The following is a 15989-nucleotide window of genomic DNA, read 5'->3' as shown; positions in this document are numbered from 1 at the left end:
AAAGGCCGCAAGTAATTAATGTCCCCTCTAAAAATGTTTAGAATTGCCTATATCAATAGTTTAAACCGTAAATATACCACAAACCTTGACCCCAAAACCTTCAAAAACCACATAGGTCTTTTTTTCAAATAAATTGGTTTTATGACATCCAATAATTACTGTATGTTGGGACAAGCCCAAAGTCACAACAACAACTGTTGTGGAGTATGTGTGCCTTTGAGGGGTGTGGCTATCGGCCCACTGTAGCTCTTTGCGAATGTTCTCCTTTCGCATTTGTAACTACGTATCTAGAGCTCGCTTGCAAGCCAAAACTCATACTGTAACGAATGTTGGAAAATTTTGGGAAAAAACAGTATTTGCTTTACACCAACTACTACTTTCCTATTGAGCCAGGGCTTTGGTGCCATCTTGTGGTCTCTTAAGGGGAAGTCAACGTAAAAAAATTTTTTTCAGGAATATGTTCTATGCAAGCCCACTAGTTGAAACAGGACATTCTGATAAATATTTTGTTTGTGGAATAAGTGTTAATCCACTTGCTTTTAGCCATCTCTCGGGGTGGCCATTTTGTCTTCTATTGACTGAAAATGACATCACAATTGCTCACATCGACCAATCATGGCACAGATTCAGAAAACAGATCAGCCGTGATTGGTCTTTGTGAGCAGTTGTGATGTGATTTTCAGTCAACAGAAGACAAAATGGCCGCCCCCAGAGATGGCTAAAAACAAGTGCATTTTGCTGCTTAGCGTATATTTCACAAACACAAAATTAATCAGAAAGCTGTGTTTCAACTAGTGGGCCTGCAGGGAACATATTCTTGAAAAAAATATGTTTGATTAGACTTTCCCTTTAAGCCCTTTTCACACTGCACCCGCTCAGTGTGAAAGATTTGCGCGGTAGGGGGGTTAGATAATGGCAGCCCGGTTTCCAGTGTGCCCATATATGGAAGAGCTGACAAAGCAGCAAACTAGGAAATAAACATGGAGATTTTTGCCACTGGTTTATACGAGATGTAGACCACTCCATCTTTCAATGTGGCAAAAGAAAGTTGTAGCTATGCTAGTTTTAAAGAGGAGACGAGCAGCAGAAAAGGGAGTGGGCGCATCCTTTACTAATGGCTCTGCGGGAATTAATTCACTGTGACGCTTCAACACGACTCTGAGACTCCCATTCATTTCTGAGCCGACGTTATAAACCAATCAGCAGCTCGTACTTGAACTGCTTCCATCTGCTCCATTCCGTTGTTCCTGCCCCTCGCCACATACATACACAATGAATGGGTTCGAAGATGGCATGCTGTGCCCTGTTAAGTGCAGTGTGAAAAGGGCTTCAGGGTGTTGCAAAGAGTATAAAACGTATGGAATGAGGTGACATTTTCAGCAAGCACCCGAGGGAAATGTTCCACAGAAAAAAGACGTGAAGCACAAATATAGGCGGCGTGGCTCGACCGTGTATCGCTGATGTTGATCATGGGAACAAGGAACATGCTGCCGTTCTGAACCGACATGTCAAGAGTCTCCTCTAACCTCTCAACCGCTCACCCCACGATTTGGAAGCCCTCTCGCCCTTTTCCTTCGAAATCCCCCGCCCGCCCCTTCGCTGCCTCGGGCTGTGTTATTGAGTGGAGGAGTCAAATTGTTTCCCTTTTGTATTGCGAGACTCCATCCTGTCTGTGGGTCTCCAGACCCCTAAACCACAGTTGGCAGCGCAGTCAGCCTGTCTTGAGGAATGCGAGGGGGCTTCTAATGGTTACGCCCTCGCTCTCTCGCTCTCTCTCTCTCTCTCTCTCTCTCTCTCTCTCTCTCTCTCTCTCACTCGCAAGCTGGGCGAAAGAGAAGGCTGCTCTCCCTCGCTTTCCTCGCCTCGGCACAAACACGCTCGCAAACAAACTGAAACCGAGCACACAGAGATTTTTTTCTTCCCTTTTTTTTTTCTTTTTCTTTCTGCGGCCGTAGAGTCGCTCAGTCTGCGATCTTGCGGATTATAGTCGCTCCTGTGCTTTGAACAATAAGCCATTAAAAGGGGGTCGCAGTGATAGTGGGAAACGGCTCCCTCCCTTGCAATATCACAAGCCATAATCTGGGCCCAGACTGGCTGTCTGAAGCTCAGACTGCTGACGGTAGCGAAATGTCACGCAGGTCAGTCAGAACCACGGCCCCTCTCGTACGATCTTTTAATGATCGCCTCTTGATTTTCTTCATAGCGTGCGGCTTCTTATGTCTTTATATGTTTATTACATTTAAACCCTGGCTCATTTGGAAAGTATTCCTTGCACTTCAGTGCACAGAGACTCTCATAAACGGCAAACTGAGTGACATAAATGAGAGAATTAGCCATAGTCGGCTCCCTTTGCCCAGAACTAGAAAAGCGGATAATGAATACCACTTGGCCAACTACTGCACGAAATCTGGCATCACGGAATATCATCCTACATTCCTTTGCATTTGATATTCCACATGGGACTGTATTTCCCATGCTAACAACCGTTGCAACATGCCCTTGCAATTCAAAGATCACACGCTAATGCCTACTTGTCCCCAATTACGCCAAACACTGCTGGGCTGCGCTGCCGCCCTTTGAAAAGGGTCTGCTTTGTGTTAAATATATTTACACTTGAAAACGTCTCGAGAGGAGGGCGAAAGAGAGCTCGCCCTCGCCCGAAGAAGGCAGCGGCGCGCGGAATACTAATCGGACCCTGGGAGCGTTTGATGCTCGTTTTTGATGTCGGCCGAGGATCCACGCGAAGGCCGACCTGCTCCGGGGTTTGACGGACAACTTGGGGAGCGGCGCCTTTATATTCGTCATCATCATCTTTCCGTTTTGGCAGGATATGCAACTGACATGAGAAAGTATTTGAGTGTGTTCTTGAAGTATTATGGAATTGTTTGTATACACAAAGCTGGGGCGCACCTGCCAACCCATCAAGTGTGAAATTAAACAAGTCAATCTTTTGTCATCTGCCTATTAGTGGACAGCTGCAAGCTGTTTTGTATTTTCCTGAGTTGAAGTTTGGCAAATTTACTGTACAAAACACCTGCCCGCACGCTGTGTTTCTCTGCCCATGATTTGGAAGCTAGCCTGAGCAAAGATCCAGAACCTCCTTCAAGCGACTGTTGAATCTCTATTGTGTTTGTTGATTCAATGGCAATTTGCAACCCATTTGAATATAAAAATGTATAAAAAATTTCAATCAATCAGAGAGCCCAAAATGATGAGATGGAGAGCATCACGAAGCACATAAAGTCGGCACAAGACAAGGAGAACGCGAAGCCACTGGATAAACCCGAGCAGTGAGTCTGCAGTGCGCTACTTGCGACTTGCTATGTCGCCCCAGTGAATGAAAGCGAACATTCTTCAACATCCCTTCTTCAGGTTCCTGTTGCAGTTATCTGAGATCCCCAACTTCTCGGAAAGGCTCTTCTGCATCCTTTTCCAGTCCACTTTCTACGAATGCATCACCTCAATTGTCCGTAAAATGGAAATCCTTCAAAGAACGTGCAAGGTGAGCCACCGTAGCCTTGAACTTTTTTTCAGTTTTTTTTAAAGTTATTATTATTTTGGCACTAGCTTCTCTGACGTTTGTGTTTGTATGCGTGTCAGTCTCTTCAGAGCGGCAAGTGTGTATTGCAGATTCTGGCTCTGGTTCTGGCTTTTGGTAACTTCATGAATGGAGGTAATCGAACCCGCGGGCAGGCTGATGGCTTCACCTTGGACATTTTGCCCAAACTGAAGGACGTTAAGAGCAGTGTAAGTGCTTAATTTAAGAAAAGAAATTGTCACGTTGTTACAAGAGGGGAAAGTTTTCATGGCGTGGAAAAGCCAAATCAAAAGTTATACAATTCCGAGTTCAGGCATGTGTTTTAGACGGCAAAGTCAACGTTGCTTTTTCGTTGGCATTTTTTTGTGTCGTTTTGTGATGCCACTATTGAATGTTACCAATCATGAGTAGTATGATACAATCGCAGATACGGAAATAAAATTTATTTTTTACACAACTAAGTGGGTGCGTAGTAGAATGTGAGCAATACAATAAATCTAACTTTACCAACCAGATGCTAACGTATATAGCATGGAGCTGAACGTGCAATGCTAATAATTAGCATGGGATTGACAAAAGCAGTTTACGACCAAAATGTCTCCTGTTCCTTTTCTATAAAATACATGTCGAGTGTCTTCATATGGTAAGTATTGCATGCTAGTTTTAGACTGAATTAATAATGAACTATTTGTCAGCGTCTTGAACTACGTGTGTGACAGTTAGCGTACCCGCACATATGTTTTGTTATGGAGTTTGCGCCTGGAATGAATCAATTCACTTCACATTGCATCCCGTTGGACAAAAAGGTTTTCGAAATGAGAATAACACATTGCGTTGAGCTTTGGAGGTTCCACTGGATATAAAAATAGTCGGGAGAAAGTCATCGGAAAATCTTGACCTCCACTGGCTCCTCCAACGTGGAATTAGAGTCCGGTCTTGGAACCTCTGGTCCGCATGAGCTGCAGAGCTTTGGAGGAGAGGCCATCGTGTTTACTCTTCTCGCTCAATATCACACTGGTCCCAGTCTGCCCTTGGCACCGCCATATAAGGCCACGATGCTCTGCGCCGCACTGGAGGTGGACCGAGCGTTGCGTCCATAAAGAACATCCCACTCTGAATTATGACAGCCAGCCAAGCGTGTTGTTACATTGTTCCCCTAATGTCATGATTGATGCTCCCCTCCTAAGGCTGCTGTTTCTATTTTTGTGTGCCCACGCACAAATTGAAACGTCCTGCTCCGAGATGATTAGATTAATAAATAAAGGATTTGGGTTTATTTATTTAGGTCTTTTCCTTTCTTTCAGGATAACTCCCAGAGTCTTTTGTCCTACGTGGTTGCTTACTATCTGAGGCACTTTGATGAGGTATGTTTTCATTTCTGTTTATTTGAATCACTTTTCCGTTCGGATCTGATTCCCTCAGAAATCCTTCCAGAGCCTTCTTTTCATCTCCTCTCTCGCCAGAGGATACAATGACTTATCCTTTATCAAATTATTTATTTTTCTTTTCCGTATATACGGCAAACTGAAATCTCTCTCCTCCTCCTCCTCCTCCTCCTCCTCCTCCGCCTCCGCTGGCTGACTCGTGATTTTTCTGTCTGTGTTTCACTCTTCATCCCTCGGCCTGGGTTCGTTCAAACTGGCCGTCCGTTCACTGGCACGGCATCTAACGAGGCGCTGGTGTAAATAATTAGTTTTCGCCAGATGAGATGAACTCAGCCCCGAGTGCCGCATGCCAAAATCAACCTGCGTTATATGCTCGCAGAACTCATAATGGCCTTGGAGCGACAGTGATGGAGAGGACCGTGATGATTTTTTTCCTGTTTGCCCTGCTTAATTGGTCCTAAATGTGTTGCAAAATCAAACATATCTTCTCAGACTTGTTTGAATTGTTCAGAAGTACACAAGGGCCATTTAAGACATTTGCATCAATCTGCCTCGGCGATCATAATGTATACAAGCGAGGCCTTCCCCAAGTCGAGGAGCCTTGAGTGTTTCTCCGCATGAATGTGTGTGTTGTGTTTCTCCAGAGCGCTGGCAGAGAGACCTGCGCCTATCCTCTACCCGAGCCGCACGACCTCTTCCAGGCCTCCCAGATGAAGTTCGAGGACTTTCAAAAGGATCTGCGCAAGCTACGGAGAGACCTGACCGGTAAGGTCACCCGACTGCACTCCAGCGACCTGCTTCTGAGCAGCCTGGACATTCGCTTGCTGCCTGCCTCTTCCCCCAGCTGCTTAACTTGACCCTGAGGTGTTATTTGTTTATGGGCAACGCGTGAGGAAACATGTGGAGCCATGAATTATGCATGAGGCCTTTAACATCACTTCTCGCGCGGAAACGGAAACTAATTTTCTCAAAAGCCGAGCATGCTACGGCCGCGTTCAGATTGGCGGAGGTGTGTCAACTGCAAGATAACATCTGGTTGTTGTCGAGACCACAAGCAGAAACAGATGTGAATGGTTCAGGAGGAGACCCCCATGGGTTCAGCAGAGCTCCTCATGAAATTGAGATCAGCATACATAATGGAGGTGGCTCCTTTTACTTTCATCCGGCGTAAACTCTTGACGAACATTGGTTGAAAATTTGAAAGGAAGATTTAATCATTTTGTTCATAGTGTCCTGCTGCAACATCCTCAGCAAAGATGGCTGACACGCATAGAAAATCCAAAATGTTTGCATTATTAAAGTAGAAATCAACCCAAACACATTTTTTTCATATGTTCCCAGAAGGCCCACTAGTTGAAACGTGGCATAATATTGCTTTTGTGGAATATGAGTTAAGCAGTAAAAACCACCTGTTTTTAGCCGTCTCAGGGGGCGGCCATTTTGTCACTTCTGTCGACTGAAAATGACATCACAGTTGCCCAGGGCTCAGGTAATGACCAATCACGGCTCAGCTTCAGAAAACAGGTCAGCCGTGATTGGTCGTTACCTGAGCAGTTGTCATGTGATTTTCAGTCGACAGAAGACGCAAAATGGCCGCCCCCAGAGATGGCTAAAAACGGGTGGATTTCGCTGCTTAACTCTTATTCCACAAACGCAATATTATTCCGTGTTTGAACGAGTGGGTCTTCTGAGAACCTATTCTTGGAAAAAAAAAATATTTGGGTTGACATTTTTCGCTTGGTACTTTTTATCTGACACTAACAACCAGGATGTAAGAATGATTGTATCGTGATTATTGATTTAGGACTATATTGCATCATACTACAACATCATCATGGGGCCATTAGTAGTATCGTGCTTCACATAGCTGACATGGTACTATTCATCCGAAACCCAACAGTCTAGCATTTCAAAACAAAGTAGCATGGGTGTTGTACATTATAGTGATGAGTCATACTTCTTTCATGGAGCTAAACCAAATACCCGTAATCAAAATATTAGACAAGTCCCAGGCCCACTGCTAGTATAGTTATTCACATACCTGACATAGCCTAAAATTACATGGTGAGTTTCATCTGAAACCCCAAATTCTTGAGCATGTAAGAACAAATTGGAGCAAAAAAATATAGGAGCCACAGGTCGATTGCTGGTTTTGTGGTTCACATATCGAGCCTAGCCTAAAACACATTTTCATCTGAAACCAACAATCTCAAGGGTATCAGAGCAAATTCACATTGTGGTTGTACCCTATAGTGATGTACTACATTGCATAATACGTATAGACATTGGGCTAACCAAAAACATTTGAAAAGCTCCATGGCCATTTGCGGTATAGTTGTGCATTTGGCTGACTTTCACGCAGCTGACGTTGGTTCATTTCCCATTCGACGCCTCATTCACGATAATTTCCTCATTTCCTACACTGGAAAACCTGTGTAGAAATTGGATGGATGGATAATCCGGGATTTTGATTGACCTCCGACAAAGAACGGTTGAGATGCAATAATCTGCAGCATCAAAAGCCTCAAAGTGTCGGATGAGAAGCGTCCGATAGATCGTTCCGACGTCAGCGCTGTGCTGCTCACTGCGGTGGTCCGTTTTCATGGATCTGCGGATTTGTACAATATGATGCGATGTCTTAATCATCTATGGCTCTAAATTCATTTTACTTTTGGCAACAGCGTTCTCCTCATGTCTGAGGCATTTGCCATTTCTAGTTAAAGATGGGAAGTCAACCCAACATATTTTTTTTCAAGAATATGTTCAATGCAAGCCCACTATTTGAAACAAGGCGGTCTGATAAATATTACGTTTGCGGAATAAGAGTTAATCCACCCGTTTTTAGCCATCTCTAGCGGCGGCCATTTTGTCACTTCTGTCGACTGAAAATGACATCACAGTTGCTCAGGGCTCAGGTAACGACCAACCACGGCTGACCTGTTTTCTGAATCTGAGCCGTGGTTGGTCGTTACCTGAGCCCTGAGCAGTTGTGATGTCATTTTTAGTCGACACAAATGACAAAATGGCTGCCCACTGAGATGGCTAATAACAGGTGGATTAACTCTTACTCCACAAACGCAATATTTATCAGAAATGCCGTGTTTTAACTAGTGGACTTGTTGGGAACATATTCTTGAAAAAAAAAAAAAAAAATGTGTTTGGGGTGATTTCCACTTCAAAAAAAAAAAAAAAGATACCTCTATCTGGTTAAATGTTCCATCATGAAACACATGGAAATATAATTGTATTGATTGATCAAGATCTCTGGAAGAAAGTGTGCTGCTTGGCTTGCACTTTGACAAGGAAGTGAAGACCTAACAAATTGGGCTGTTGGGAAATGGCGTATTTCTCTTTCTCGGAGCATTCAGCGGCACTTTCCAAGTGCTGACATGTCCACGGGCGGTTACAAATGTATTTTGGTGCAAATAATAAAGTGTGAGTTTGTCTCTGTCGTCAATTCCCCAAACAAGTTCTGGTCTCTGGGATGTTTTATGCGCCTTTGCTGCTAAACCAATCAGCTTGTGCCATATTCTTTGCCAAATAATGTCTTTTTTTTTTTTTTATGTCGTAATTTGTAAGTCGTGAACATTCAATCACTCATAAGGGGGTAGGAGGATGGACTTGTCTGTTGCCCCCTCGGGACGGTGTTGTCACAAACTGCCCGCACATAAAAACCTCATCACCTGCTCAACCTGCGGAGCTCTTCATTACCTGGCTTCCGCTGAATTCTCCAACAGACCCGAGCTTCCCAAATGGGAGGCCGGGGTGTTCCGATAAGCGTTAAAATGACCTTGGTTAGCGCAGAGAACACGAGCAGAAGTCATTAAGTCTCTCTAGGAGAGGCGACATATGGTTTGTGAATTTCATACACAAACATGTCCTTTGCTCCTCTTTGGCCTTGTAAACATTGTGTGTTGGAAAAAGTGCAAGAAAATATACAGGCAGGAGTGACAAACGTACTCACTCTCTGTACTTAAAGTGGAAGTCAACCCAAACATATTTTTTCAAGAATATGTTCTATGCAAGCCCACGAGTTGAAACAAGGCATTCTGATAAATATTGCGTTTGTGGAATAAGAGTTCATCCACCCCTTTTTAGCCATCTCTGGAGGCGGCCGTTTTGTCACTTCTGTCGACTGAAAATGACATCACAACTGCTCAGGGCTCAGGTAATGACCACGGCTCAGCTTCAGAAAACAGGTCAGCCGTGATTGGTCGTTGTCATTGTCAGTCGACAGAAGTGACAAAATGGCCGCCCCCTGAGATGGCTAAAAAGGGGTGGATTTTACTGCTTAACTGATATTCCACAAACGCAATATTAATCAAATTCCGTATTTCAACTAGTGGGCCTGCTGGGGACGTATTCTTGAAAAAAATGTGTTTGAGTTGATTTCCCCCCTTTAAGTAGAAGCAAGCACAACATTTAGGCATAGATGGGCACAATACGTTTTTTTTGCCGGTCCATCCTCCGTCCGCGACCTGTGTACCCTTCCGTTCTCATCCCTCCGTCCTTATACATAAAAATGATCATCCGCCGACCCTGTCCGTCCTCGTCCTTTTAAAGCTCCAATGTCCTTACATTCCCTCGAAAGGTCTTCAAAAATAATTACTCAAGTACAAAGTAAATTAGAGGGATTTGAAAAATCTACTCAAGTACAGTCACAAAGTATTTGTATTTTGTAGCATGCACTGCTTTCGGGGTCGTCTATGCTTGCAAGAAACCCAGCGTGAAACCTGCGGTGATGTGCTAACCGCTGCATATCCTCACATGGTGATCACATCCTTTTCTTTCAGCATGCTCCAGAGAGACAGAAAAAGTCTGCAGGCTGTCCTCAGAAGACAACCTGCAACCCTTCAAGGACAAGATGGATGCGTTTGTTAGCCAGGGTAGGTTACTCTCACTTTGTCACATTTTTGGAAATGCATCCACAGTTTGACACAAAGTTTATCAAATGTACAGAATTCCGGCAGGACACTAGATGCAGTACATAGTCCAGCTTCATTCTTTTTCTATTTAAAATTAAACTTTTATTCCATTCTGCTTCAAATGCATATGCTTATATTTACCTTACTTATTTCAGTCATTGGCAGCATAGTGGTTAGTATTTGTGCCTCACAATTCTGTGGTTTTGGGTTTGAACCTCTAATCTCTCTACTTGTGTGTGTTTTGTATAAGTGCCCCGACTTCCTCGCACTCGTTACAAAGACATGCATCTTAGGTTTAAGGAAGACTCTAAATCAGGGGTGCCCAAGTCCCCAATAGCCCCTCCTCAGCCTGCTTTAGATGTCTCTTTCCTGCAACACCTGATTCAAACGATCAGGATTGTTGTCATGCTTCTGCAAAGCTTGTTGATGAGCTGATCATTTGATAGGGGCTCTCGAGGACCGGATTTTTGCACCCCTGCTCTAAATTGTCCATGAGTGTGAACGACCGTCTCTCTATGTGACCCGCAACCAGTCCAGGGTGTACCCCGCCTCCCGCCCAGTCGGCTGGCTCTAGCTCACCCACGACCGTAATGAGGATAAGCACTATAGACACGGGATGGATGGATCTCAGTGGCAAAATATTGGAAACAGGAAAACAGAAGAAGCCTGTCGCCTTGCTGAACTCTTCTCCATCTATCTGTGCGCTGATCTAAATCAAATAAACCGTGGCAATGAGATGTTTAGCAAAAAAGGGCTGTTCAAATGATGATGATGATGATGATGAATTGATATGCACTTCCTCTTTAACTGCCCATGCTTTGCAATTCCATTACTTGATGACGACCTCGTATGAAAGTAGCTTAATTTATGCTGTTTCGCCCTTCTAATGTACAGCTTCATTTTAATAATGTGGATATTATAGCCAGTAGAATCCGTCTTCCAAAAAGCGGCTCGTAGGACTTGGTGTCACGTTTCAGATGTCAACAACCTTGCTGAAAGTGATTTTCCATCACTTTGGTCTCACATGGTTTTGCTTCAATAAATGTTCAAATGGCCCAGTATCGCACGGCGAAATCACAGATTAGAGGAAAAGTCCAAAAACTGAAAACAGATTTTTTTTTAATATATATATTTTTTCTTCCACCCTCCTTATGTCACTCTAATCCCGCCATCAGATGTGTTGTCAACTGGGCAAAAACAACCAGAATCTACTGAACTGAAACCATTTACTGGAGGGTTAGGGTTTCGAGCTAGATTTATACTTTATATACCATCGCAGCAAATTAAATAAACTGCATTTTTAAGTTTAAGAGTGTTTAAGTTTTGTGTAAGCGAACCAAAAACATGAACCGAGGCATCAGAGTTCATCACCAGATCAACATGGATATCTTGATCTAGTTGGTACTTCAGTAATATGACAACAACCACACGTTAATATCCATTTCTCCTGTGGTTTATCTTGAAAACAAAAAGATGTTTAATGAACCGCCAAATGAAATTGACACTGACAGGAATGGTATAGTATGGCAGAGTCAATTTTTGTCCCATAAGGTACAATCTACACTAATGTACCCAAGATGGACACATATTGGACTCCAATGGAACTAGTTTTTCTCTCGTCCCTGGCTAGAAAGCATTCAATCATAGTGCTAGGTGGCTACATGTTAGCATCACTAATGTTGACTATTGTAAAGGGGGCATATCATGGAAAATTACTTTGTTTGTACACAAATAGTTGAGTATCTGGAATGCCTTCCCACCAGTCAAGTGTGAAATGAAACAACCAAAGTAAATACTTTTTAAAGTGCCAATTTTCCCAAAATGTGTACGTCCGTTCTTTAGAATTTTGCCGCAGTATCAAGATGTCATTTTTAAAATTGGGTTTGGCCATGTGTGCCACATGCACTAGGCCACACACACTAATTGGCAATATGAAGTTCTGCTACCACGCTTGAAAATACATTGTCTTTATGGATGCTAGTTTTATTTTCCATCACACTTTGCTCTCCGATTCAACGTCTTTTCCCCCCCCCCAAAGCCGATGGCCTAGGAGTTAAGGGGGTGAGGTGAGCAGTTTTCATCTTCAGGTGTTTAAGGCCCAACGAAACAATACTTACATTTATGCTGCCGTGTTTAAGTATTCTGGTGGTTGAGATCCTGCAGCAACAAGAACAACAAAACTATTAAACAAAGGCTACATTTGAAGGATCCTCCTAATCGGGACAGCCATCACGCTGACACAATCGGCTTTCAAATAGGGATGCTGCAGAATTGGGAAAGAGCTATTGTGTCGCTTTTGTTGCACAACGGCAGCTAAACATTGTACAACATTGTTTGCTGGGTGTTTTTACATAACAATAAATGTATTTGCCTTCTGTTGGCTTTGACCCAGGCTACATTTAAGTGAGTGTGACCAATCTCTCTGAAGGAACATGCCACAGGCTTCGCACCGACTGCTTTTGTATTCAAATGAGGAAGTCTAACGCGGAGCATATGTGGCTCGGCGGTAAAGTGTGCTGTCCGTTTTTTAAAGTAAGTCTGCAGATGAAAGCTCCTGGCGCCCTACGTTCCCCCCCCCCGGCCTATCGCTCCCCTCCGTCCTTTCTCTCATGCGCTCCTTTCTGGGTTGTGGAGAGAAATATGGGAGCTCCCGCTTTGATTCACATGACAAGGTTTTCCTCTGAGAGCCAACAAGCGAGCGAGGAAGTTTCACTCGCATGGCTCCAGACGAGATTCTTGGGGTTCCGCCACTGTGGCGGTAGAAAGGGGGCGGGGGGGGCGGGTGTTGGGGGGTAAGATGCGCGACTCAAAACAAAACAAGAAGAGAGCCAAATGTCATATTTTTTTGTTATTTCACTAATCTCCAAAAGGCCCAGGGGTTAAACTGTTTCTGGCTCCATAGCTTTTAACCGCCTTTGTTTGTTTTCTGACCATGAAACTAACCACAGAATAACAGTGGAAGCGGACATGTTGGAAATCCGTTGTTTGGTCTCGCTCCATTTTTTGCCGCCCGCTACACAAAGTCTCTCGCCGCTCTTTGATGCTCAGTCTTTGGGCCTTGTTGGATAATCTGTTTCTGATAGACCTCCAGATTACGAGATGATGCGATTGCATCCATTCGCTCCAATTCTTCTGAAAACAATCGTGAGATGTTTTTGATGTTTGGCTCACCATATTATTACTAAGATAAATTATTATTGTTACTGTCCTATCATCACTGTCCAATGGAAATGGACGTATCTTCAAGCTTTGTCAGTTTATTTGGGCCTGGAACACAAAGGAAGTTGTTCTGGTTGTTTTCTGTCTAATACTCAAATCACAAATTTCGGAGATGCATGTTTTTCATCAGACAGTGACAAGTTGGAGAGTAGGCCTAACTAATTATCCATTAAAGTTGAATCCCTCCCAGTTGGCTAAATCCATATAGTTGCGTAAGAGCATGTATAGACAACCATTCACACATTTAGATACTTTATAGGCTTCAGTTAACCCATTTTTTTTATTTTTGAGTACCTGGAGAAAATGCATGTAAGCATGGGGGCAACATGTGAACTGCAAAAGAGAAAGCCATAGCTAAGATTCAAACCTTGGAACTGAGCGACAGATGTTCGAGTCAGACATGCTAACCACTAGTTCACCATGTTGCCCAGATGGTTTTCCATCTGAAATCTGAAGAAATTTCGATCCTATCCATGAAATTGTATTTTCCACATTGGTAAATAAAGTATAACTAAATTTGTACCTTTATAAGTCAATTCTCAGGGCATTGAATCAATCGCAACTGGATTGTTCTGGTTCTCTTAGAGTGGTTTCTCTTCCCAGCAGGCTTCATCAGTTCATGCAACAAGCCTTGGGACACACACATAAAACTCAATTATTTTTGCCTCAACCGCTTTATACGTTAACAATAAGACTGTAAAAATGTATATAGCTTCCATATACTATACGTAATGTCTTCTATTTAAATGGTTTCTCATATAAACTCCTACAACATTTGACTCAGATCAGGCCAGAACATTTGCAGTTGCATCCATATGTGCTTTATAGTTTGATGGCGACCAATCCATGTTGTACCATCCATAAATCAGCTGGCATAGGTTTCAGCTCAACCACACTATATAAAATGGATTGGTGGAAATTTCAGTCTGGAGTCAGCACAATGCTCCACTTATCTGCCACACACTTAAATGTCACTTCACTGTCGCCTTTCAACCCTCCAATTTTTAACGAAACTTTGGAGCGTATTGTTCCGCTAAATCAAAAACCCAAGTGATATTGGACTACTATCTCTCATTAATGTTCATGCGTGTTACTACTAACTTACTTTTCTAAAGGAACGAAGCAACTTCCTGATATCAAGACCCATTCATATTAGTTAGTTTTATCGTCATATATTGACGAGCTGTCATCCCGCAGGATTGGGACTGTGGGCTGATGGGTGATTTAGCGCCACGGAATTGCATCGGTCCCGGCGGGTTTCTCCGAGATCTTTAGATGCTGCTCTGGCTTCAATTACACATCGCAACCAGATATTCCCGGGATAAGAGCTGAACATATATTTGCGCCAGGAAAGATTATCTGTTCTATCTGCTGTCATGTCTGCCTCGCAAAAAGAACCCATGAGGAGACTTGACTTTAGGACATGACCAATCATTGACAGTTTAATGCAGCTTTAGCATACATTTATTGACCGTGAGAGGGCTGCAAAGACTACTGGCTCCCTCTTTGACAATTATACGGCAGCACCGTTGACGGTATGAACCAACGGGGAAAATATACCGCTGGATCGAATCCGCTGGAGCTCTTATTCTATTTGAAAACAGGCAGCTTGCCGATCAGGAATGAGATAAGGTAAACTACTTTGAGCCAGGCTGTCACACTTCCCTGCCATTCCAAGTGACCCCGATGGTCGCTGAGATTAGCACCCTGTAGCCTGCTTGAAATTTCCACGAGTGCAGCAGTGCCCAGTCTTTCTTGCACCAGGGACCAGTTTCACGCAAAGCAATATTTTGATGGACTAGCAAAGAGCCAAAACACGATTAAAAATACTGACCTAACCTTACCATTCCGCTGAATATTGTTGTAATTAATGGGAGCCCAGCACTTGTTTCTGTTCAACAAGACGGTCGCATTTTGGGGAATGTGACTAATGTTCAATTTTTGTTTTGGTCGCCGTCAATGCAGAAAATTCCGCTTCACGGATATGTTCGAAATGGAAGAAACTGGTATTCAACGACTTTTATTTTTCGTTTCCTCATATGCGAGTTCGTTGCCACGTATTGCACAGAGCTGGCTTGCTGAATGAGAATCACCTGTAGCGTTAAACCTGTATTTTTAAGTAAGATCTCATCTTTTGGCCTTTCCCCTTTCGAACTTTGAGTTAAGAACGAGTTTCAGATATGCCGCCGCTCGAGTGGAGTGAAAAAGAAAAATGGAGCAATAACGGCACGGTAATGTCCTCAAGGATAGCCGGTGTACTTTCAGCTGTTTACTAAATTCACTGCACACGCAGACACTCACATTGAACTACCGGGCCATTCTGACTTCAGACCCTGATGTCGTTCACCAGTTGATGCCCCTTCTAAGGATCAATAAAATATTTATTCTTCCGTCTCCAACTGGTGCTGGTTGGGGACTGCCGGGATAATAGATACTGTCATGCGCTAATCTTAATATCCTCATCCTCTCGTTCCCTCTCACACCGACAGCTATCCATCTCCATTCGGAGGCAACTGCACAAAGGGGCACTTGTGCTGCACTCGGCGCAAATCATTTGTCAGTTGTGCAACAGCGAAGCGAGCCCACGCTCGAGACGCTCGGTGGTGCACCAGCGACCACGAAGACGACTGTTGGTTTAAGCGACGGTGGCAGGCGAGACCGCTCGTGCACATACAAGTCCGCCTGCCAGTGATCTCATCCCCTGCACGCATTCCTTGCACGGCTCTCATTTTCCCACAAATATCTTTTCTTTTCTCTCTTTTTCAGCCAAAACTGAGCTGGAAACTCAGGAGAAACAACTGGCAGACACTCAAAACACGTAAGCCCTTGATCTTTCTTTCGTGATTTTCCCGCAGCTCCTTCACCTCACTCCGGTAGGTGATTCCTCTAATTCAATTTCACAGGTTACATAAGGCCTGCTCT

At 43.7% G+C, this 15989-nt stretch overlaps 1 protein-coding gene across 1 annotated transcript in view; it reads left to right on the top strand.

Moving 5' to 3' along the window:
- fmn2a (formin 2a) overlaps positions 1-15989 on the top strand; it is a 38169-nt gene that overhangs the window by 18293 nt on the left and 3887 nt on the right. Inside the window, 7 exon segments of the mRNA XM_086045278.1 lie at positions 3199-3290; positions 3373-3502; positions 3601-3747; positions 4843-4902; positions 5568-5688; positions 9717-9809; positions 15834-15885. Coding sequence (XP_085901404.1) covers positions 3199-3290; positions 3373-3502; positions 3601-3747; positions 4843-4902; positions 5568-5688; positions 9717-9809; positions 15834-15885 — 695 coding nt within the window.

This window comes from Filicampus tigris, chromosome 11 (assembly GCF_054856515.1).
Source record: "Filicampus tigris isolate MCC_2025a chromosome 11, RoL_Ftig_1.0, whole genome shotgun sequence".
Lineage (NCBI taxonomy): Eukaryota > Metazoa > Chordata > Actinopteri > Syngnathiformes > Syngnathidae > Filicampus > Filicampus tigris.
Note: the sequence above shows the minus strand (reverse complement) of the source record. Positions and strands in the feature narration are given on the sequence as shown.